Below are 26198 nucleotides of genomic sequence, written 5' to 3'. Positions count from 1 at the left end.
GCAAAGTGTACAATATCCACTGTATTTCGGGATCGCTCTCTCTCAGGGGGTCGCAATCACAGACTTCACCTCTGACAACTGGGTTCAAGTCCAAAAGGTGCTTTATTTTGGCACTTCAGCACCATCACACACATAAACATCGTAAATAAACACCTGCCCGTCTAGGCTCTACCTAATATGCGTGTTGTCTCTACCTCACCTATAGAGCGCTGTTCACACACAGGATGATTAGACCCGGCTTCCTCAGCCATATATACGGTCCAGCAGCCTCCAGGCTGTGACCACACCAGTACGCACCCTTGAGGAGAGATGGTCCAGAAGTCCTCCCGACTCTGACTGTGCGACCCTCTTTCCGTAGGCTTAACTGGGCCACCCAAACTTCAGGCTTTACAAAACCTTGTGGTCCCTCAGCCCTCCTGGCTGAGACCACACAGAGCCTCTCAGGCTTCCTCAGCCTTTCTCCTTCCAAGTCATACACAGAGGGTTGTTTTATCCCTCCTTGATTACGGCATCAGGCCTCACCTGCGATCACCTCCGACAAAAGACAATGCATGTAGTGGAAGGGTGTGGACTGGCAGATCCCCCTACCAAACCTATCCCCCAGTCCACATGAAATCCAGCCCAGAACAACATCTAGACAAAACTGTCTCAGCAAACTACACTTTGCTGAAACCACTGCAGCTTTCTGGATTTCAGTTATCTCACCCAGCTGAGGTATCTAGGTGGGATATACACGCCTCCCAGCACTTATACTGTACACATCACCACACCACCTATAGTCATGACTACAGCTCATATTGTTGATAGCATGAGGTGGGGTTCTGTGGGGGGTATTAATTCTGAGGATACACCTGCCATCTGTACAGAACATTGTATAGTTGTGAAACAAGACAACTCTCAGTTCAGTTGCCTTCTGCTAAACTTCTGGGCTCACCAGTAAGCATATAATACACTCATGGGCCAGTCCAACCAGAAATGTAGGGACCTGTGAGCCATTATTCTTGTTTTTTTTGTTTCTTTTTTTAAGACTGTAACTCAGTGGACCTTTGGTTGAAATTGACATCTGGAATTTCCATGTTCTTCCTGTGCGTGCATTTATTGCCTACAGGTCCTCTAGTTTAATTGGTGCCTAATGAAAAGAGACCTAGTGTGTACATGAGATAGGGATGTTACATTATGACATAGCTGGAGACAGGACCCATCTGAGTGATTGCATCCTGTGTGTAGCACCGGAGTCCGGAGGATATGTTGGTGCTCTGTAAATAATGGGGAGTAAGTGAAATAGTAGCTTTCAAATGGTAGACTAAGCAATTGATCCATGAGATACAGGAACTTGTTGGCTTGTTTATAAAGTACAAAGCCACTTGCTTTTTAGGTCGTTGTCTTTTGCCAAAGGAAGGGCTCATCTATCATCTTGCTGTTCCTCTCCTGGGAATCCATCCTATCTAGAATCTCTTTTTCCTTTGCATTTGGTAAATATGTCATTGCTGACAACTCTGTTTGGCCCAGGTGAGTGTAGGCTGCAGCTTCCTGTGGCGGAGAACATTACTTGGTCTTACACTTTTAGATCTTCAATTAATATTTCATTATTGCAGATCATATTGGGAAGTGACCACACTGTAGCGCAGCCTAACAGATGTATTAAGACTAGGGTTTTGGCAATAACACTGAGAATGTGCCCTCTCTTCCCCAAGGCTGACCCAGTGGATGAAATAGTAGATGTGTGTCTGACTTTAGGCACGCCTTCTACAAAGATCAACATTCGTACGCACTTTAGTCACCTTTTATACGCAGTGCTATTGACATTAACCAGAGAGGCCAGTCTGACAGCGCAGTACGTTACACCACTTGCTCTGCTTTCTCTGCATGGTTTATCTAAGGAGACTCAGCAGAAAATTACACAGCCTAATTGTTTTCGGTCCGGAGAAATTTTCTTCCAGATACTTTAGCGGCTGCTGTTTAGCCGGACCTTTATATGAATATATGTCAGTTTGATAGCAAACTCTATAACCAAGCATATCACTGTCATATTATTAATGTCTGGATTGACAGCCTTAATATAATTTTTTATTGCACTCAGAAGTTTAAGAATTTGAGAGGGCTGATCTTGGGTATCTCTAAAAGGTCATAGAATTTAGCACGGATTCCACAGGGTGGACACTTTTTCAGTGGGAGACCGTGGTTTACATCCAAATGCACCAACAAAGGACATATACCTTCTTGGTGCAGTGGTAGCCAGTAAACCATGACCGCATGAATGGCATCACATAAATGGCGGATTCCGCACAGATGGCCGGTGGCTTTTTAGCAAATCGGCACCAGATTTTGCCAGCAAAACATGCTGTATGAACAGCTCCTTATGGTGCTTTCACACAAGGTGCACTTTTCCTAATATTGTCCTAAAGTAAGATGGTTCCTGATGTAAGATTTTAAATCTGGTGCACCTGTAGACTGTCTAGCCTAACTTTACACCACCTTGTAAAAAGGGTAGAAAAGTGTCTAAAACAGGTAATGAAAGTGCTGCAGAGCATGTCCACCAGTGTTTTTGGCTCAAATGCTGGCACATTTTGATTAGTAAATGTTCCTAGTGTTGGGAAAAGGAGCTGAACCAATTATCTAGCACTGCAGCTCCTTCATTCTGATGATTATTGGGGGGACTCTAAGGTTGGACCCCCATGAAATAGGAAGTGACGCTATCAGTAATGGTGGGTTTAAGCTTTCCTAGTGAGAAGGTAAACTTAAAGGAGTTGTGCAGCCAGTACATAGGTCATCAATATCTGATCAGTGGGGGTCTGACTCCTGGCACCCCCCCTGCCGATCAGCTGTGTGAAGAGGAGGCATCGCTTGTGCGAGTGCTACTTCCTCTTCAAGATTACACTGCGCATCGTCTTATTTGCAGCAGCGGAACCGTGTAATCACAAGTGCTCGTCCCCTTCAAGTGGTTGGGAACAAGAACTTGTAGTTACACTGCTTTGCGTCGCCAAGACCTCCGAGACACCCAGTTTAATCTTGAGCAGGAACTAGCACTCGCATGAGCGCCACCTCCTCTTCAAGCAGCTGATTGGCGGGGGGGTGCTGTCAGTCGGACCCTCACTGATCAGGTATGGATTACCTATCCTGAGGATAGGTCATCAATATGTACTGGCTGCACAACCCCTAAACATTTCTACCATATTTGTCTTTTCCTCGAGAAAATTATACGATAAAAGAAAAGGAATTTCCTGTTTTCTTCCACACACAACAATAAGGCTCTCCATACATGGCCCATTTCTTGGTAAGATTAGAAGATTTCCCAACCACTAATGTAGTAATGTGTCGGGGATAATGCCATAGTCTTCATACATTAGGATAAAGCTACAGAGTACAGTGTTACATTCTCCAACCCTTCCAGCCATAAAAGAACTGTCACACCCTTTAGGCTTTTAGAAGAGGCCAAGTAGAGGACAGTGGAAATAAAGATGAAAGGCACCAGATGAGGGGAGGTTAAGAACTAAGACTGCCGACTTTTTCCAGGTCATACAGAGAATAATTGCCACTTACAGGATTTAAACAAGTCTCCATTTTTCACATGTGGACTTATGTAATACCCCAAAACTGATTAATATCATTCCACGCACAGCAGTCTGTATAGAAGCCAAGTGTCTACTTCTAGATTATTCAGTGCATTTTTAGTGGCGTTTCATAAGATCATGGTGGTCTTTTCACTCATCTACAATCCCCATGTTACAGTGACCCAAAACTTCTGCACAAGCCTTGGGGTCAATACGGAGACGTAAAAGTTTATGAGATGTTTAGGTTGCTCAGCTGCAGTGTTCAGAGTGTCTGTGATGTGTTTATGTCCCATCTTGGATCACTTCATCCATGTCCAGTTCTGAGTTTTGACTTCCATGTTTCAGTGGATATTTGTGTCCGAGGTTCTGTCACCGGTTCAGAGCAGGTGTGCTTTCACAATACAGTACGGTACATGTATTGCTGTTTTTGTAGACTTTCTGAATTATTTCAGGTTTTGGAGACAATCAGGGGTTGACTAGTTTAGAAAGACCATTACAAACATTATTTTAGGGAGTTCACAGATCCCTTATTCAAAACCATCATTGATTATGCAGAATGGAGAGTGGTTACAAGGAGTCTCTTGCTCTGGAGGACCTGGCATGTCCGTACATTGCAAGCACAGCCCATTGATTTGAATGAAAACTGTGTAATACTTTATTTCTCCTGTAGGTGAGCTGTAGAGGAATAAAAGGGGTGCCTCACTTGAGCAAATGGCATGTATTGTGTAGAGAAAGGTAATACAAGCCACTTTGTAGTGTATTTTTATTGTCCATATTGCTTCGGGTACTTTCACACTAGTAAGAAAAAATGTGGGTGATTAAGTCAGCACAACCCTGTATGCAGGTGCACATCACCATGGCGAAATACATATACAAACGCAAAACACAAATGTAATAGCACTCTGCAACCAGCATTCTGCCCTGCCTCTATGCTGGATGAGGCATTGGTGTACATTTTGGCCAAAGCGTAATAAGCCACTCACCACGTCAAGGTCGCCTCTATGGAGTGGTCCCTAACACTGAGTGGCTTATTACGCTTTGGTCAAAATGTACACCAATGCCTCATCCAGCATAGAGGCAGGGCAGAATGCTGGTTGCAGAGTGCTATTACATTTGTATTTTGACTTTCACACTAGTGTTTTTCTTTTCCGGCACTGAGTTCCGTTAAAAGGGCTTTATACCGGAAAATAACTGATCAGGCGTATCCCAATGCATTCTGAATGGAGAGTAAGTGTGTGAAAGTGTGTGAAAGTAGCCTTCCTTTGTTGGCTTGATTCATTTTTCCATCGCATTTCTCATTTCTATGGTTACGACCACCCTGCAATCCAGCAGCGGTGGTCGTGCTTGCACACTGTAGGAAAAAGTACCGGTCCATGCTCACTCATGTGATTAGTTTTTTTTATACTGTGCAAGCACGACCACCTGCTTCTGGACTGCAAGGTGGTCATCACCACGGAAATGAGCAGTGTATAATGTGATGGAAAAATGAATCAAGCCAGCAAAGGAAGCAATATGAACAATCACAATACATTAGTAAGTGCCTTGTATTAACTTCCTCTACATGATCAATGCCATTTACTGAAGTGAGACGACCCCTTTAAACACTTGTTGCCAGGTTCTCTCACAGATCTGAGATTATCACTGGGCTTCCCAGCAGTGGGTCACCTTGTGATCAGCTTCTCATGGGGATCTCTATTAAAAAGAGTTTGTCTGAAGAGGACAACCCTGGCATGTTATAATCCGTATACTTCTGAGACAAAAGACAGACATAATGTAGCATTTCTTAATTGCTTTGTATACAGTTTCCTAATTTTATAAGAGGTTGAATATGCAGATCTACTTTAAGGGTGGCGTAATGTGCTACCATGACTGTCATTCAACCTCAATGTTTCACCCATTATTCAAGAATCTGGAATTCCAACATGGTTGGAGCTGTCATATTCTGATCGTTGCAAATCACCTGTAGCTTCTTTCTCTATAGAGACTTAAAAAGTTTCAGAAAGTTGTGGAAATTGGAAACCTGAGGCTATATATACGGAAAGAGGATGAGCACCAAACAAACGTCTGTCAGTCCTGTCAGATCAAATCTGTCTGCTTTGACAGGAAGGAATGAGACTTAAAGGATGTAGATATGTAAAGACAAAGAGTAATCCCCTGGATGATTAAGACTTGTTTTTTTTTTTTTGCAGTTTTTTCCCCCCTTTAAAAGTGTATTTGACAATAGCCCTGAAATATCTTACAGTACATTTGTCATCATAATTCTTTACAGCCTAAGCCAGTGAACAGATCTTTGGACACCGTTAGACTCTATTTTCATTGAGTTTTTTTGACTATTTGACTGTATACATTGGGCGTATTGACCGATGTATCCCTCTGACTTCTCCACAGGCCCCCATGCACCCAGTGTATGTGGATGTTGGTGTGCAAGCGATGTGGATTTGCTACAGATTTCACCCCTTGGGCTGCACAAGTTGAGATCACTATGGCAGAATGCTGCAGCCTAAATTGACCCACAATGCAAGTTACGTGCAGCTTTTGTTGTGGAAAATACCCGCAGAATGTGAATGAGCTGCTGTGAAAGCGGTGAAATTTCTGCAGGCAATGCCGCTGGGGAAAGTCATCAGCATTGACGCTGCTTGCGGCCACACCCTTATGGTATAAGTACAACCACACGGTGCACTCATGTTGCTGCTCGGCGATTGAGTACTGCATGGTTGTACGAGTTGCAGTGGGCTCTAATTAAACTAATTAGTACTGCACTGTTAAGTTGGTCTGCATTGTTAAAGGGTTTATCCAAATTTTCAAACAACCCCCCCCCATGTGGCGGGCCCCTCACAGGTAATATACTTACCCCGATCCCAGCGCCGCTCCTGGTTCCGGCACCTCCGCTGCTGCTTCTCCCTGTACACGGATGAAAACATCCGGTGTTGGCGGGGACGAGCCTCCCTAGCATCGCGGGTGACGCTAGAGAGGCTCGTGCCCGCCTGCCATTGGCTGCTCCCCCTCGACACCGGATGTTTTCATCTGTGTACAGGGAGAAGCAGCAGCGGTGGTGCGGGGACCAGGAGCGGCGTATGTATATTACCTGTGAGGGGCCCGGCATATGGTGGAGCATTTTGAGAAGTTGGATAACCCCTTTAATGGCCAACTGGTATTGCAGGTGCTGCACAGCCATTAACAATGCACTCTTGCAGTATTAATTAGTTTAATTAGATCCCGCTGTGGCTTGTGTGGCCTCCCAGTACTCGACACCGCCGCGCTGTGTGATTGTACACCTAGGGTCCATTCACACGTCCACATGAATGGGTCCGCACTCGTTCTGCAATTTTGCCGAAAGGATGCGGACCTGTTTATTTCAAAGGGGCTGCAAAAGATGTGGGCAGCACACTGTGTGCTGTACTCATTCATAGTTCCATTCCGCGGCCCCGCAAAAGAGAGAGAGCATGTCCTATTCTTGTCCGCACCCACGTGCCTACCATGTGCGGTCCGCAAAATGCGGAACGCACATGGCTGGTGTCTGTGTTTTGCGGACTACAAAACTCTTGCAGACGTGTGAATGGACCCGTAAGTTTTTTTTTTTCTTTGTTTTTGAGCCCACCCGATACATGCCTCCTCGCTGGCAGCTTTAATTCCATTCCACAATTTCAGCAATAACCTCCAAGAAAACGTTTTTTTTTAGCTTGTCTAATTTAAAAAAAAACTGTCGTATAGTCACCAACAGACTATGGCTTCAAGCTCGGCAGAATACTCGTTTTGTCTGCGACCAGCTTTACAGTATATCATAGTTTGATTGATTTATTGAGCCTTTTATGATACCAGCGGACGGTGAATATCCCAAGTGGTGTTCACAGCACGTTCCAAGGCTGCAGGTCATATCAATAAAAAATATTCTACGTCTGACGGCTGGAAGAAGGCCAACGCGACCTGTCACTCTCCAGCTGCAGCTCTATTCTTGTAGTGTCAAATAAATACCGTACATTGGAGCCCTGACTGTTCGCCTAAAGGCTTTAATAGGGGTGTTCCCCCGATATATTCCTCTAACTTGCCCCTAGACTATCATTGGCCAGACGCATTCCAAAAAGGTGTCCTTCAGGTATACGGGTATTTCACCAGGCTCGGTGGGTATGCGTCTACCTCACCTGTAATGAAAAGTATAGTTTCAGCGCATTTCAATGCAAATGTGTGTAATAAAAACCCCTATAACTGTGGTACAAATGGCAGACCTGTACATACAGCTGCGACAAATCAGTGGCAAAATCCACTTGTTAAATGCAAATTTTTCATGGATTTAACTGTGGATTTGCCACAGATGCCACCCTATATGCTGTAAAGGGTGAAGTCAACAGTGGAAGTCCACGTCAAAAAATCCCCACTATTTTTTTTTCTGCAGCATGTGGATGAGGTTTTGTACCAGCGCCATTACTGCGCTGGTCCTGTAATATGCTAGAAAAATCCAGAGCGTATCTGCCACGTGTGGGACTTTAAATACCATTGTTCAATCTGTACCCTCTATACTTATACTCAATTTTGTCTATACCATCTACTATGTTTGTTCATGTATACGTTTTTCCTATGACGCTCATAATTATTGTGTGTAAAGGGTTAAAAGGAGTTTGGGCCTATTAAGGTAAGCATAGCAGCTGATAGGGCTTGCAGATGCAATTAAATCAGTATAAGGCCCCATGCATATGACTGTATACATGTTGTGGTCCCCAAACCGCATATCCGCAAAATAGGGATGTGGTTCGTGTGCCGCCCACCTTTTTTGTGGACCCATTAACTTCAATGGGTCTGCAGTCCAGACTAGGACATGCTCTGCCCGATGCAGAAAGCACCTATCTACGTGCTGTCCATTCTGCACAAGAGCGAGAGCGCGTCCTATTCTGGTCCTCAAAACGCAGACTGCAGACCTATTGAAGTCAAAAAATGCGGATGTCACACAGACCACGTCCGTATTTTGCAGGTCTGCAATTTGCAAACCACAATACGGATATGGTCCTGTGCATGAGGCCTTATTCTTAGGGCAATTCGGTACATTGTGTAGAAAAAGCTCTTTGTTCTACTGTGAAGTTGAGCTGTTTGGTGCACAGAGGGCCGGACCCGAGCCCGAGTTAGTAATCTTACTGCTACAATTAGTTTCTAGGTAGGTGATGAACTAGATTGGCGAAAATATTCAGTTTGGTACAGTAGCCCGTTTCTGAATACCTAGGGTAGAGTGGCACGAGGGCATATGCCCACCAGCCACCCCTGAGCTTAGACCCTGCGATAGATGTTTGGTCTGTCATTTTATTGAAAGGAATCTGTCACCCGACATAATATCTTCCAGAGCTAGCTCAGCTGAAGGTAATGACACCTTTCAAGTAGCGATTCATTGCTTCATTCTGGGTGAAAAAAAATACTTTTAATCTATATGCAAATTAGCAATTAAAGGGGTTGGCCCATCTCCGACATTAATGGCATATGACTAGGCTATGCCATTAGTGTCAGATAGATGCTGGTCCCACCTATGGGACCCTCTCCTATCTTCAGGTCTAAGTCACCAAGTGAGCGCACTCTGCTACTTTTGGAACTCCCATAACGGTGAATGGAGGGTGGCCGTACTTGCATGGTGCGCTCTCCTTCACTGCAGGGGGCCCATCCTGGAGATAAAAGTGGGTCCCAAAGTTAGGATCTGCCTATCTGACACTGTTGACATATTCTAGAAATATTCAATTGATGTCTGAGATGGGAATACCCCTTTAAGTGCACTGAGGGCAAGCCCAAGCTACTCAGTGCACCCTTCTTCCTCCTGCTTTCTCTACGGCCCCTCTCTTTTCTTTCTTGATTGACGGGTCAGACAGGGTGACCATGCAGGAACCTAGCCCTGTCAATCAAGAAAAAGAGGAAGTAGGAGGAGCAAGGGTGCACAGAGTGTCCAGATCTCCCCTTAAAGAGGCTCTCCAAGAAGAATGACTTTTTCTGTAATGCTTGCAGCCCATGTCCAAAATTTAGAAGATTGATATTTTCCTGCTCCCCTCAGATCTAGTCCTCCGTGCTGGCTTGCACATGTCCATGTTCCAGTCTCCAAGACCTTTTGCAACCAGTCGCATGTCCATGTTCCAGTCCCTGGACTTTTTACAACCAGTGATGCATGGGCATCGTCACATGTTCTGCTGCAGCCAACTGGTTTCAGCAGTGAAGTGGCCACAGACAGCACATACCCGCTAAAACCAGTTATTGGCTGCAGTGCAGCATGTGACCGTGGCCATGCAGCGCTGGATTTTTAAACAGTCCAGGGACCGGAACATGGACATGTGTGAGCCAGCGCATAGGACCAGATCAGCAGGTAAGTGTGAATCTTCTATTTCCATAGGCAGGCTGTGGGCATTAGATAGCAAGTTACTATTCCCGGAGAACAGCTTTAAGAGAAAGATGTGAATATTACAGGACATAGAAAAAAAGTCCTATTTGCCAGTTATACAGTTATACTTCCAGAGCTGTACGATTTCTTCTGGCTCCAAAAGGTGTCACTGTAAGGCAAGAATAATGAGTGAATCTTCCAAAAAATGTGAACACGTACAAGAATAGCAAGACACCGTTCACGAAAGAGAAAATGAGATTCAAAGGCTTTTATCTCACAGGCACAGAGTCCGGTTGTGCCCAATTACAGTCGATGGGGGAGAGCCAGTCTTTATCCTTTACATAGACTATAACGCTTTCTATCTGACATCTGTATTTTATAAGCATACAGTGGCATCACAGAACCCTTCCCTCTGGGCTACAGACCGCGGTTCTGCGTGTGATTAGCAGCATTGGAGAGATAAGGAAAGCTGTAAGTCTACGCATAAGAAACCATTATACCGCACTGCTGTAATGTACGCCGGGTCTCCTATTTGTAGGTAATTTCTGGGAAACAGAGGTAAGTAAGAACTTCAATAAACCTTAAAGGGATTATCCCATGACTAATGTAAAAAATGAAAATCAGACATCATGTAGTACATGACCATCTCTATCTAACAAAGCCAAAACCAGCCCTGTACCTCACACGGATCCAGAGATCTCCCCAATCATTGATTTGCTAGATTTATACCAAGCTCACAGCTCAAGGGGAGTGCCTTATCTGCTGCAGCTCAGGGGGCGTGTCTCCGCTCTCCCTATCATAGCTAAGGGGGCGTGCCTCCGCTCTCCCTATCACAGCTCAAGGGGAGTGTCTTATCTGCTGCAGCTCAGGGGGTGTGTCTCCGCTCTCCCTATCATAGCTAAGGGGGCGTGCCTCCGCTCTCCCTATCACAGCTCAGGAGGCGTGTCTCAGCTCTCCCTATCACAGCTAAGGAGGCAGTTGAAGGATGAAACTGAGCATGTGCGGCCATCTCAGTGAGCATGACAAAGAAATAAGAAAAAAAAAACAGCAGGTGGCGCTATACAGATACATTTAATTGAATAACTCAGTGGCTATGCAACATTTTTAATTACATGCAATTATAAAAGTATTCAAATCTAGGTGCTGGTTTGAAAAATGTAGATTTTTTTTCTTTTTAGACAACTCCTTTAACTACAGGAATGAAGGAGCGCTGCATGCTGGTGGTGGTACTGCTCTAGTACCACTGCTCTGGAAGACCTGGGCAGGCAGGTTTGTGGCTAGTAAAAGGAAAGGTCCTCCACTGGAATTATGTTAAAGGGTAACATAGGGGACTGGTGGGAGCACCCGTCACAAAATTGTCTTCTGTTTTAAGGGAGTCGTAAAGGCACCTTTTCAGTCAAAAGACCGAAGAGGGCTTACAATCTTGCACTATAAGTACTATTTTAGAGGATTGCATAAAGAATACATTGTTACGGTCCATTCATGTGACCATATCCGTTTCTGCATCTTTTGACGCCCAATTGATATGTCCGCATCTGATCTGCAAAAAGTGTGGATCGGATGCAGAGATGCAGACTGAAAATACGGTTGTGTGCATGGACCCTTATTGAAAAAAATATGAAAGCACCGAGTAGCTGTTCAGGAAATGTTAAATTCTTGACAGATTTCCTACAGGAAAGAGCATCAGCATGTTCTAGAGCCCATAGCTACCCAGTGGGGCTTGAAATGTAATATTCCTATGAAACACAGTATAACACACGTCCATGGACCCTGGAGAAGTTATCATTAAGCGACAAGCATAGACTCGCTGTAGTCAATTTTCTCGTTGGTCAAAGGATCATGCGGCTTGACTTTTCGGATTATGCAACAGTATGAATTTCCATCTGTACAGTATATGGTCGTTCTGTATTTTCATATAAGGTCACTTACTTTTAATGAAGAGGGTCAGAGCACAAAGCATAGTTTCTTTATGTCCCGCCATATGGTGCCTCTGTATGACCCTACATTACAGAGTTTTCTCCCCTAGAAGTATTTTTTTCTGGGCAAGTATACATCTGTAAAGCTTCTTTCACACTGGCGTTTCTGGGTCCGCCTGTGAGATCCGTTTCAGGGCTCTCACAAGCGGCACAAAACGGATCAGTTCAGCCCCAATGCATTCTGAAGGGATAAGGATCCGCTCAGAATGCATCAGTTTGGCTGCGTTTGGTCTCTGTTCCACTTTTGAGGCGGACACTAAAACGCAGCTTGCAGCGTTTTGATGTCCGCCTGATGATGCGGAGCCAAACGGATCCGTCCTGACACACAATGTAAGTCAATGGGGACGGATTCGTTTTTACTGACACAATATGGTGCATTTGAAAACGGATCCGTCCCCATTGACTAAGTCAGGACGGATCCGTTTTGACTCCGACTTTTTTTTTAAAGAATAATGCAAACGGATTCGTTCTGAACGGATACCAGCGTTTGTATTATAGTTGCGTATCCGTCTGTGCAGATACAAGACGGATCCGCACCAAACGCAGGTGTGAAAGTAGCCTAACATGGTATCTGATAGACATAGAGTTCTATGGGTTCCATATTATTGCTCCATTGAGTCTTATGGAACTGCAATACAGTATTCAGATGGCAGTAATATCTGTCCATTTTCTCTCTAGACTTTACTCACATAGTACATGTTCCCATTAAAATAAATTGTTTGTTCCAAGAAGATCACATTATTCTGGTCTGTTTTCCGTTTGAGACTCAAACAGGGGTGGACTCGGAACAAAAAAGTGGCGCCATGTTGTAAGTGGGTCCAAACTGAGAGAAAGTGGGGTAAAACACAAGTAGGCAGGTACAGCAATACTGTAGTGCAGCACAAAATACTGCCTCAGCAGAATAAAAAACCACGGTGCAGCGCATAATACTGCCTCAGCAGAACCAAATAACACAGTGCAGCACATAATACTGCCTCAGCAGAACCAAATAACACAGTGCAGCACATAATACTGCCTCAGCAGTACCAAATAACACGGTGCAGCACATAATACTGCCTCAGCAGAACCAAATAACACAGTGCAGCACATAATACTGCCTCAGCAGAACCAAATAACACAGTGCAGCACATAATACTGCCTCAGCAGAACCAAATAACACAGTGCAGCACATAATACTGCCTCAGCAGAGCCAAATAAAACAGTGCAGCACATAATACTGCCTCAGCATAACCAAATAACACAGTGCAGCACATAATACCGCCTCAGCAGAGCCAAATAACACAGTGCAGCACATAATACCGCCTCAGCAGAACCAAATAAAACAGTGCAGCACATAATACTGCCTCAGCAGAGCCAAATAACACAGTGCAGCACATAATACTGCCTCAGCAGAACCAAATAACACAGTGCAGCACATAATACCGCCTCAGCAGAGCCAAATAACACAGTGCAGCACATAATACCGCCTCAGCAGAACCAAATAAAACAGTGCAGCACATAATACTGCCTCAGCAGAGCCAAATAACACAGTGCAGCACATAATACTGCCTCAGCAGAACCAAATAACACAGTGCAACACATAATACTGCCTCAGCAGTACCAAATAACACAGTGGAGCACATAATACTGCCTCAGCAGAACCAAATAACACAGTGCAGCATATAATACTGCCTCAGCAGAGCCAAATAACACGGTGCAGCACATAATACTGCCTCAGCAGAACCAAATAACACAGTGGAGCACATAATACTGCCTCAGCAGAACCAAATAACACAGTACAGCACATAATACTGCCTCAGCAGTACCAAATAACACAGTGGAGCACATAATACTGCCTCAGCAGTACCAAATAACACAGTGCAGCACATAATACTGCCTCAGCAGAGCCAAATAACACAGTGCAGCACAAAATACTGCCTCAGCAGAACCAAATAACACGGTGCAGCACATAATACTGCCTCAGCAGAACCAAATAACACAGTTCAGCACATAATACTGCCTCAGCAGAACTAAATAACACAGTGCAGCACATAAACTGCCTCAGCAGAGCCAAATAACACAGTGCAGCACATACTGCCTCAGCAGTACCAAATAACACAGTGCAGTACATAATACTGCCTCAGCAGTACCAAATAACACAGGGCAGCACATAATACTGCCTCAGCAGTACCAAATAACACAGGGCAGCACATAATACTGTCTCAGCAGTACCAAATAACACAGTGCAGCACATAATACTGCCTCAGCAGTACCAAATACCACAGTGCAGCACATAATACTGCCTCAGCAGTGTCAAATAACACAGTGCAGTACATAATACTGCCTCAGCAGAACCAAATAACACAGGGCAGCACATAATACTGCTTCAGCAGAGCCAAATAACACAGTGCAGTACATAATACTGCCTCAGCAGTACCAAATAACACAGTGCAGTACATAATACTGCCTCAGCAGAGCCAAACAACACAGGGCAGCACATAATACTGCTTCAGCAGAGCCAAATAACACAGGGCAGCATATAATACTGCCTCAGCAGTATCAAATAACACAGTGCAGTACATAATACTGCCTCAGCAGAGCCAAATAACACAGTGCAGCACATAATACTGCCTCAGCAGAACCAAATAACACAGTGCAGTACATAATACTGCCTCAGCAGTACCAAATAACACAGTGCAGCACATAATACTGCCTCAGCAGTACCAAATAACACAGGGCAGCACATAATACTGCCTCAGCAGTACCAAATAACACAGTGCAGTACATAATACTGCCTCAGCAGAGCCAAATAACACAGTGCAGTACATAATACTGCCTCAGCAGTACCAAATAACACAGTGCAACACAAAATACCACCTCAGCAGAACCAAATAAACAGTACAGCACAATATACTGCTGCCCGCACCACCGTGTAACACTGTATCATCATCCTGAGGACGTTGCTACAGTTGAATTCAGGAGAGTACCTGTGGCCATTGAACAGGTGCATAGGTTCCTCCTACATTAATTGATGCCCAGAGCATCCTGTACCTGGCTGACTGCCATGAGGAGGCCTTGGCTGCCCCCTGGTCTTCAGCCCACTGAGACATTTTCCTATCAGGTCTCTGGCCAGTAGACCGCTCGTAGACTCAAGTGAATAATTCCGGGAAAAAATGTGGACAGAAATCGGATCGCCAGTTGAATTAGACCTACGCTGTACAGGCCTTCTAGAATTGAAACCAGTTGCCAAATTCTCGGCGTGTGATACCATAGTTATGACTGATCACAGTGTGCTGGCAATGTGACTAATGTACATGAAGCTGTTCTTCTACTCCACTGAAGAAGGCCAGAATCTAAAGTAAAAAATGTCTCTTATAACCAAGTACAGACTTTCCAACTGAAAGAGTGTGGAAGGCGAGATAACGCTTTCTGGTCTCTTCTCATAAAGAACCACAGCTGAGCTCTCCGGCATGTTGCAGCTGGCGTATAAACCCATCTCTTTGTTAGCTGTTCAAATAAAATGTTCTAGTTGCGTCTGTAAAGTTCTAAACCGAAAACCTTCACAAAAAGATCCATAATTTCAAGGGCTCTTATCTCAGTTTTTAAAATAATCATTGAGTCGTCCCATGGTTTTGAAAGAAAACATAATGATCGAAAAACCTCATTTTCTTAAGTGTGTTTACTTAACACTTCCACGGAGCATTTTACAGGGATGTGGGTTCTACAACAAAGCGTTTGTAAAAGGCTTTACTCTCCCAAGACTTTTTCCATGAGTTTAATTTTTTTTGCACCCGTGTGCAATACTATATTGTGTATATTCCAAAACTGGAACATGAACATAGACTAGTACCAATTTAAATAATTCTGTACTCAAATTAAAAATAAGTCTTTTCTTTCTCTTCTACTACTGCATTGGAGAAGCAGCCTGGTCGTGTTTCATTATACTGTACATCTTTGTATTGGTATAATGACAATAAAGTTGAATTGAATTGAATGTGGGGGAGGAAGGGGGAGATTTGTCAAAACTGGTGTTAAAGGGGTTTTCCGTTTTTTTTTTTTTTTTTTTTTACTGATCACCTATCCTCTGGTCATCAGTATCTGATCGGTGGGGGTCCAACACCAGGGATTCCCGCCGATCAGCTGTTCGAGAAGGCAGTGGTGTTCCTGTGAGCGCCGCAGCCTTCTCTCTGCTTTTCCTAGGCCAGTGACATCATGTTCACGTGGCCTAGGAGCAGCTAGCTCGGCCCCATTCAAGTGAATAGGGCAGAGCTGCGATACCAAGCACAGCCACTGTACATTGTATGGCGCTGTGCTTGGTGAACGCTGCTGCCTTCTCAAACAGGTGATCGGCGGGACCCCCACCGATCAGATACTGATGACCTATCCAGAGGATACTTCGTTAGTATAAAAATCTCAGAAAACCATTTTAAGGAAAATTGGCTTAGTTGCTCATAGCAACCAATCAGATTACAGCTTTGGAAAATGAAAGGATTCCTTTACACCAGTCTTGATAAATCTTTCCCATGTGACTCTGAGAGTAAAATATTTAAAGGGGTAGTCTCATCATAGACAATGGGGGCATATCACTAGGATATGCCCCCATTGTCTTATAGGTGCGGGTCCCACCGCTGGGACCTGCACCTATATCGAGAACGGAGCCGCGCAAGGTAGTGGCTGGAGGACTCCGGTCCGGCCACCACCAAGCCAGCTCCCAATAGAAGTGAATGCGAGCGCACAGCGCATGCGCGGCCCCCACTCCCATTCACTTCTATGGGGCTGACGGAAATAGCCGGCCCGATAGAAAATAAATGGACCGCGGCTTCACTTGCGGGGCTCTGTTCTCGATATAGGTGCGGGTCCCACCCCCATTGTCCATGATGAGACAACTCCTTTAAGATTGTCAGATACAGAGACAGAAGAGAGCAGTTCACTTTCTGTTTGTAGTTATGTTGGAGGGTTCTGTGTGAACATTTGGGCTCTATGTTGGGTAATTATGGATGCAATGCTGGGATACAAACTATATAAAAAACACAGTATCTCATGGTCTGTTCACATGGCCACAAATTATGGGCAGTTATTACAGTTCATGATATAAAAATGAATTTCCTGTCAAGCAGTGATGGCTACAATAGTGAAGCACTGGCATGAAGTCTGTATGTTCACAAGTTGTAAGGGCGGCCATACACATTCAATAGCTGTCGGCCAAACGATCATTCAGTGGACAGCTGACTGACCACATTCTCCAACAATGTTCCCTCCCGACTCATCTACAAGTGCCCAATCCACTTACCAATCCCTTTGCTCAATTTACTTTACTTTACAACTGATGACCTTATAGGCCATCAGTATCTGATCGGTGGGGATCAGACACCCAGGCCCCCCCGCCAATCAGCTCTTTGAGAAGGCATCGGAGCTCCTAGTAGCGCCGCGGCCTTCTCTCAGCTTTCCCTAGGCCGAATGACACAACATTGTATCGGTCACATGGTCTAGGCGCAGTTCAGCCCTATAGAACTGAATGAGGCTGAGCGCGATACCAAGCACAGCACAGATGCTTGGTGAGCAAGGAGAAGGCCGCACTGCTCACAGGATCGCCATGCATTCCCAAACAGCTGATCGGCAGTGGTCCCGGGTACCAGACATCCACCGATCAGATACTGATCGGTCATCAGTTTTAAATAGGTGGAAAACCCTTTTAACTTCCTTTTATTCAAAATGAATAGCATTACACACAAGTTGAGAAAACTCTGGATGTGCCTTATGCCAGCTGTCAGTCCTACATGTGGCAACCTTGTTCTCTATGGCCCTTTAAAGGCTACCAACCCGCCAGCTGTGACATGCAGAACTAAAGCCGCCCAAAAGAAACAGGGAAGGGAGGGTGAGAGCTGGAAAACCCACGCTGACTAGCTGACCCCACCCCAAACCACTCTTTTATATCCTCTTCCTTCCAACTTAACATTTTTAAGCCTGGGAAAACATAAACCAACCCTTGAAGAGTCACTTCATGACCACCAGGATATTTAAATAATGGAAAAACAATTTACAAAATTACATAGGCCCATACACTAGTAGCTAAAGGGCCCTCAGATCTCTCCCGACTACCTCTAGGCTCCCCTATACACAAGCCTAACGTGTATGCGTATTGAGAGAGTGGAGAAAGCCGCTGTTAGGCACTTCTGGTCGCGGCTTGTCTCCAGGGAGAAAAAAGTATATTCATTTTCCTCAATCCCTTTCTCCCCAACATCATCTTTCAGGGGAGAGACGGAGGCTTCCCATACACATTAGACCAGGGATCAGCAACCTCCGGCACTCCAGCTGTTCTGAAACTACAACTCAGAGAATCTTTCTTTCACTTATATGGGAGTTACAAGAACAGCCAAGTAAGTGTGCATACTGGGAGTTGTAGTTTCACAGCAGCTGGAGTGCCAAAGATTGCTGATCCCTGCATTAGACTGTTGGCCAAACCTACTGTTCTTGGCGGATTCGGCGACAATGCACTAATGGTGTATGGGGGCCTTTAGTCACTGAACTTTTCATGACTATTCTGTGTGTGTACATTAATAGTTGTGGTAGATAAATTAGACTGTGAGCTCCAGAGGGATTGATGAGAATGAATATATTCTCCTGCAATATTTATTATAATTTAAATTTTAAGCCACCTTTTTGGATACCAGATTTTATCGATAATGAGAAAAACCATACCACAAATGATTTCATTGGAAAATCATGCTTCTTTACTCCACACCATTTGTTGCAACCACAATTCCTTTGTCATGATTATTAACGGGACTAAATGGAGTCCCATTTAACTTAAAGGGGTTCTCCGGGAATTTATAAAATGAAAATTCTTAAATATTACTTGATTATAAATATATTACCAAATACCTTTCATCAGTTATAATGACTAGTTTTGTCCGGGGAGCAATCATTAGGAAATAATAAAATGTCCGACATCCACACAAAAGCTGTCCTAATCACACAGGAAGACAAGTTAAACAGCTGCGCCATCTTCCTCTCTTACTTGTCAGGGATTATGATTAGGGATGAGCGAATCGACTTCGGATGAAACATCCGAAGTCGATTTGCATATTACTTTGTTTCAATACTGTACGGAGCGAGCGCTAGAATGTATTGACCCCGATGAGCCGAAGTTATTACTTTGCGAAGTCTCGCAAGACTTCGCATAATAACTTCAGAAATGGATTTATACTGTAAAAAAGCATTTCCCGAACTCGGGTTTGGTTCCAAGGTACCACTTGGAACTGAACCCGAGTTCGGGAAATGTTTTTTTACAGTATAAATCAATTTCTGAAGTTATTATGCGAAGTCTCGCGAGACTTATAACTTCGGCTCATCCGAGCCAATACATTGTAATTCTGTACGGAGCGCTCGCTCCGTACATTATTAAAACAAGGTTTTATGCAAATCGACTTTGGATGTTTCATCCAAAGTCTATTCACTCATCTCTAATTATAATCCTGAATACAGTTTAATATGATCTTTAGATTAATCTCTGTAGGAATGGAGTTCATTAGGAGACATTAAGTACAGAGATAGTGGAGGTGTAGATAATGAGCAGCAGCACTTGTATGCAGTCTCAATTACCACAGTCTGTCCTGTCCGTCCTCTCTGTACTTCATGTCTCCTCATGAACTCCATTCCTACAGAGATTGAGCTGCAGATCTTATCATCTGTATTCAGGATCATAATCCCTGGCAAGTAAGAGAGGAGGATGAGGCAACTCTTTACCTCAGTGTTGTAAAGTAACTTGTTCTGGTGTGAGAATATGACAGGTTCCGTGTGCACTAATAGGACGGCGGCCATTTTAATTCTCCTAATGACTGCAGCCCAGACAAAATGAACCATTATAGCTAATTAAATATATTTGGGAATATATTTATACTAAAGTAATTAAGTATTTTCATTTTCTTAATTCCCGGAGAATCTCTTTAAAGAACCCTTTGCATATATTGCATCCTTCAGTTTATTTATTCATCTGGAGAGAACTGTCCAGCCCATAGCTTACTTTTTGTGAAATGAATCGTTGACTTCCGTCCATCCAAAATGACATATTTCGTCAGCCTTTCTCCATGACACACAATGCCAAGTCAGAAACTGAGTAAAGACAGAAATCTCACAGGTTGGACTTTTTGACCCTTGTTGGGTGTAGTCAATGGCAATACAGATGTGCACCCAATTAATAGAAAGCCAGCCCACATTGCATATCAAGGTACAAGCGCAGCTCAGGCCTCACTTCAAGCTATAGCAATTGGTTATTTTTTCTTTTACCTATTTATGACCTCTTCAGCCAGCTTCAAAGACCAACCATAAACAAGATCAGAAAATGGTCTAAAATCTCTAATTACTTATGTAATGATTCTTGACATTCACAAATTAGATCACGGGACAATGTTATAGCAAGTCACTTTGACTATCAATACTATATGTTTTTAGAATTGGGAAGGAAGCTTTAACTCTTGATGCTATCATGGTGAGAAGAAGCAAACATCATGACCGAGTCACTGTAGACATATTGTTGTAACAACAGGACTATCCTCCAAGTCAGATTGTCACTAATGGTGGCTACTTTAAAAAAAATATTTAAAGCGTTTAGAAATGGTGGGAATCAAAAATCGAAGATAATATTTTAGAGACCCGCATGAAAAAGTTCTTATAATTTCTTACATATTAAAAAAGATAAGTTAACACAAATTACAGAAATTGATAAAGGTCAAAAAGTTATTATAAAAACGTGTGAATGTTCAGCAGCTCTTTGGGTCTGCAGTAGAGTCTTGTCCTTTGAAGGTAATTCTAGGCGATTCTATACCGTTTTCTTAGGTATGCTCTGATGTAGCAGGTTAATTGGAAATCTCTTTGGTAATTGCCAAAAGAAAAATCTAATTACTTTTTCTTTCTTTAGATGGATGATCTCATGAATGCTCTTGAAAAGACAAGACAGGAGCTGGATTCCACCAAAGCTCGTCTCTCCTCAACTCAACAATCACTTGCTGACAAGGAAGCACACCTGAACAATTTGATGATAGACCGCAGAAAACAACTTGAAGAGATCCTGGAGATGAAGTAAGGATATCATTTATTTCAGCTTTATTGTACAGTTTTAACCTAATCTGAACAGTGACTTCATACAAGTGAGGTATCTACCATGGGTATAGTGCCATTTCTACCCCATTGTTTTCTGATATATTAATAGTGTATGAATAGATATGGTATCTCTGTATAAGAAAAATAATTAATGCAGTCTTGTTTGTTGATGAGCGATCACAGCTGGCAATACTTTGCTCATTCAGAGAGAACTAAGGTATATTATTATTTTTTTCTTGGGAAAATGTGCAGTTGCCCTATGGGTTTGTATTTTAACCTTCTTACATCCTGCTTGATCTATCGACTTTTATTAAATTGAACAAATTTTAACAGCAAATTAAAGTCAGTAAACCCAATCATTTTAGACTCTGTCATCTACTGATTACTCTAAAGCTTTTCTGGCCAAGAATCCCAAACCAGTAAGAGACCCAAATGAGAAACTCCCAACCATAGTAACTTCTCCATTTCAGACTGTAGTTGACTACAGATCATACAAGACATTAAAATAATTGACAGTTAAAGTGACTAACACTGATTATATTATTACAATGGCACCTGACAAGGAGTAGGACATACTAGGCAGCTAGTGAGCAATCAGTTCAGACAATAGACAAACCTAAAGATCAGAACAACTTTGATATGGGCACAAATTGTGATACTAGGTGTTCCTGGTAAGCAATGGTTAGTGCCTACCGAAAATGGTCCAAGGACAACTGAACCAACAACATGTCCATGGGCGCTCAAGACTGATGTGTGTGGAATGAGAAGCTTTGAATGTTTAGTCTAAATAAAAAAAAATGATAAGGAAGGTGATACGGGGCACATATTGAATCACAGCTTGCTGTGTATGGGGCTGCGTACCTGCAGATAATTCATAGCGCCTATGCTGACCCCTGTCCACCACAAAAATGCCTACAATGGACACATCATAATTAGACCATGGTTTGATAGAAAATGGTGGAGTGGTCTGATGAATCACATTTGTTTTACATCATGTGTACGTCCAGATGCATGTGTGTCACTTACCTGGGGATGATATGGCACCAGGAAGCACTATGGGAAGAAGGCAAGCTGCCAGAGGCAGTGTGATTCTGTGGGCAATGTTCTGCGGGGAAACCTTGGTTCCGGACATTAATACGGATGTTACTTTGAGGTATCACCAACCCAAACATTGTTGTAGATCAAGTACCTCCCTTCACGGCAATGTTACTTCCCAATGCCAGTGGCCTCTTTCAGCAGGATAATGCTGCAAAAATCTTCAGGAAGAGTTCAAGGTGTTGACTTGGCCTCCAAATTCCACAGGTCTCAGTCCGATTGATCAGCTGTGGGATGTGCAGGAAAAACAAATTAGTTCAGTAGAGGCCCCACCTCGCAACTTTCAGGACTCTCAAGATCTGCTGGTAACATCAGGACACCTTTAGAGGTCTTATTAATTGTTGAGGGGAATTTTGTTATTTCAGGGTTGTTTCACAGTTTGCTTTTAACCATTTTAATAACCTTTTACAGTAAAATGCCCAATAATCCAGCAAAGTCTATATTAGTATCTTCTACAGTGGGACATATTGTTGGAAAGTTAGTCATTTTCCTGCCAGGAAGCATGTTAAGCAGTAAAATGTATATAGATCTTCCAGTAACATTCATTGCCTTAGCTTGTATGAGTCTTACAGTATCTGTAAAACAAGCCCTTGAAAGTAGTGTATGTTATGTATATGTCTACTGGAAAGTTTAGTATGTAGCCCTTTAAAAACAGACCCTTGAGGACGTCTTTAGGCTCCATTCTTAATATATTAATTGTAGGTAAATGTGCATAGACAGAGCTGCTGACATGTGGAGACATTGACTGGTTTGATTGTAAAGAAATGGTTCTTCTGTTTGGAACGGTCTGTCACTTTGTTGTTATTCGGCCGGTTCCTCTCCTTGGGATAACAGAGCCTGCTCTTTCTCTGGTGTCAGAGCCTCTCTGTCATGTAATATCTAATATTATCACCCTTCCTGACTAGTACTGCTGGGCACATAGATATTGTCATTAAATGTTTATCACTGACATATGAAAGGACTGGAAACACTTACAAGACGTAAAATCCACTTCAACAGGCCAGATATAATGACATGTCTACAAGACTTATTTTTCCAATGTTCCAAAAGTACATTACAGAGCTCAAACTCAACTGTATTGTGTTTATTTACATGACTTTGAGAGGTTTTCCGAGATTCTGATATTGATGACCTATCCTCAGGATAGGTCATTAGTATCCAATAGGTGTGGGTCTGACAGCAGGCAACATGGCGACACTGGTCTACGTAGAGGCTGCTGTGCTCACCCGAGCTCCATGGCCTCTTCCTAGACCACTGATGTCAGGTTCATTGGTCACGTGGCCAATGCACAGCTCAGTCCCATTCAAGTTAACAGGGCTGAGCTGAAATACCTATCACAGCCGCAATACAATGTACAGAGCTGTGCTTATAAGCTGCAAGGAGGCTAAGTGGCTGGGGTCCTGGGTATCAGATCCCCGCTGATCTCCAATGTGTATTTGCTGCAGTAGTTGTTCATGCCACAGATCCATTTAATGGAGCTGCACAGATTTTTCCTGAAAAAGTGACATATCTCATCTTGATGCAGGCCATGAAGGCAGGTTCCTTAAACCTCCTTTGTGAATGCAGTGATGAACTGACAGAGATAGCCATAGTTGTCCCAAAACAGTTAGCAGAATGGTGGCCACACATGGTCACTACTGCTCCTTTACTCAGGGACGTCTATTCTCGTTGTCAGTGGGGGTCCCAGCATTTGGCCCCTAGCACGTTTATCACCTATCTTTGTTTTGGAATGACTAGCAGGATCACGCTTAGTAAACAGTAAAGTGGGAAGCAGACTCTGTATGTTCTGTTATCAGGTCAGCAGAGCCAAGGTCAGGAGACACTTCCTTGCAGCTCAGAAAAGCATACACTGTATAGACTAAGGTTAACCTCATCTACCTTATGGATCTAAATGGGTAAGAATAGCTACGTTCAGAATTGGGATTCAAGACAGAACAGGATCAAACAAATGGAGAATACCTGGAGTCTCATAATTGTTACTTTAGCCAAAGGCTAGTTTCACAATAGCGCTTTTAGATCTGGCAGGCTGTTTTGGTAGTGAACGGTCTGCCGGATCTTTCTGCATTCCAGCATTGTCAGAAGCTACTGCATCACCATCTGTCCCCATTCACTATAACAGGTACTGGAGGAGATTAATCCGCAACCCAGAAGAACGAAAACCGATGCACGTGTTGGCCAGGTAGCAGCTGGATCTTCGCCAGTCCCCATTATAGCCGGCATGTGTCAGGTAGCGTCCAGCAGTGCTGGATTCAGATATCTCCGACAGGCTGCTCCCTGTCGGAACAGCCTGCCAGAGTTATCTATATTCCGTTGAATTTCACAATTTTTTATTGTAAAAGTTGTAATAAGGATTTTCCATGTATCTACCTAGAGGCCATAATATATGGTGTCCACTCATGGATGCATTGCAGTAGAAGACTTCATGGGATGTGGTCACTAAGTTATAGCCAGCAAGTGGTCTCTGTATGTATGAACGTCGGAGATGATTTCCAATGCTTATATAAGGTTTGCATTTCCAGCCAGAGCTGAGGGTTCTGCTTCATTCTGGCCTGACATCTGATCCAGCTAAATTTACTAGTGTCCATTAATTGTTAGTGTTCAGGGATCTTGCGGAATATCGAGAATCTGAATCATTTAAAAGACGTTTACAGAAGGATGAATAAAGATTTAATAGGAGGATTTATCAGTTAGTTACCACTTCATTTTCCCACAGACTCTGTTTTAATGTCTGTAATTGCCATCTGCTTGCTTTCCCGCTTTCTATAATGCAGGATTTGGACTTGTAAGTCCTTCTACTAAATTTATAATGTCATGTTAGGGATGGTACTTACATATCCTGAAATTGAATATTCCTTATGCATATAATTGTACTAGTGGTCAGACTTAGGTCCTTTAATGGAGTCAACCAGTTCTTTTTTTTTTTTTTTTATGTGCACTCCAACTAGCTATGTTTGTGGAGAAAACTCATTTCTTTTCCGCTTTGGATTTTCATCACTGGTCTTCTGGTCCTCATCTGTCAACTTCAGCATGGACGAGGTCACGTGCACCACTGAAGCCAATGACTGGCCTCCAGGGACCTGGCTAAAGGCTCATGGGCCCTGGTGCAAGAGCTTACCTTGGGCCCCCCCCTTCCCTCACTGCATTGTGGCCAGGGGCAGTCATTCTGCCTGAGGCAAAAATTTAAACGGCACCCCCCCATGCCAAATTCTTGACCTAACCACTTCCCTCCAGCCAGAGGTGTAACTTGACCAGCATGTACTTTCTATAATCCAGTGTCTTCTTGTGCGGCACAAGGGTCTTTGGGCTCCTGGACCCAGTAGCGACTGCTACCTCTGCACCCCCTGTAGCTACTCCCCTGCTGGCCTCAGCAGTGATGTGTCCCTATGCAGCATGTGAACCTAGTCAGTGACTGGCATCAGTAGTGACATATTCCCAAACGGCCCCACACTGCTGCCACACAGGTCTCTATATGCAGGCATATTCTCCCCTACCAGCAATATTTCTATGGGAGAATGCCTCTGTAATACCTTCGTATAAAATTGAAGGCACGGTGTGGGCTTACAGATTCCATCTGTGTAGCGAGGTCACATGTTTAATATTATTACGCGTACCTGTAATGCAGTGGGAGAAAAAAGTTGTAAATGCACGCGATTCTTGCGGTTGTTCTAACGGTTTGGACTAGAAACAGTACTTGGATATGTTTGTTCGGGGATATCTATGGGAAACTGCACTGCAGTACTGTTCTGTACTTTCCCCACTGTAGTCATCTGGAAAAACCATCCCAAATAGGACAATGTGCTGTGTAAATGTGTGTAGATTAAAACAGTTAGATTTTTCCCATTTTCTTGCTTATTTTTATTTTCCATCACCAACTTTCCCAGTTTTTATCTCTTAATTATATTAATTTATTTGACCCCAGAAGTCTTGTTTTGCCTGTTACTTATATAACTGGCAAAATGTTAATTGTTATATTTATTTATTTCTCATCATCTTTATAACTTTATACTTTAATATTGTTATTTTAATACCATTTTAGGCAATGGTATTTCAGTCCAGGGCTATGTGTGAAGGAAAACTTTAATAGTCAGTAAGAGATCTGAATGTATAGAAAAGTGAAAAAATACATATAGTGGAGTCCTATTCTTGCTTAAAAGACAA

General features: G+C 43.3%; 1 protein-coding gene across 1 annotated transcript in view; it reads left to right on the top strand.

Moving 5' to 3' along the window:
• ERC2 (ELKS/RAB6-interacting/CAST family member 2) overlaps positions 1 to 26198 on the top strand; it is a 944454-nt gene that overhangs the window by 494781 nt on the left and 423475 nt on the right. The window contains exon 13 of the mRNA XM_040408024.1: positions 20764 to 20924. Coding sequence (XP_040263958.1) covers positions 20764 to 20924 — 161 coding nt within the window. The remainder of the gene's footprint in view (positions 1 to 20763; positions 20925 to 26198) is intronic.

The sequence above is a fragment of the Bufo bufo genome, chromosome 9, assembly GCF_905171765.1.
Source record: "Bufo bufo chromosome 9, aBufBuf1.1, whole genome shotgun sequence".
Classification (NCBI taxonomy): domain Eukaryota; kingdom Metazoa; phylum Chordata; class Amphibia; order Anura; family Bufonidae; genus Bufo; species Bufo bufo.
The sequence above is the reverse complement of the archived record's forward strand: the minus strand, read 5'-3'. Positions and strand labels throughout refer to the sequence as shown.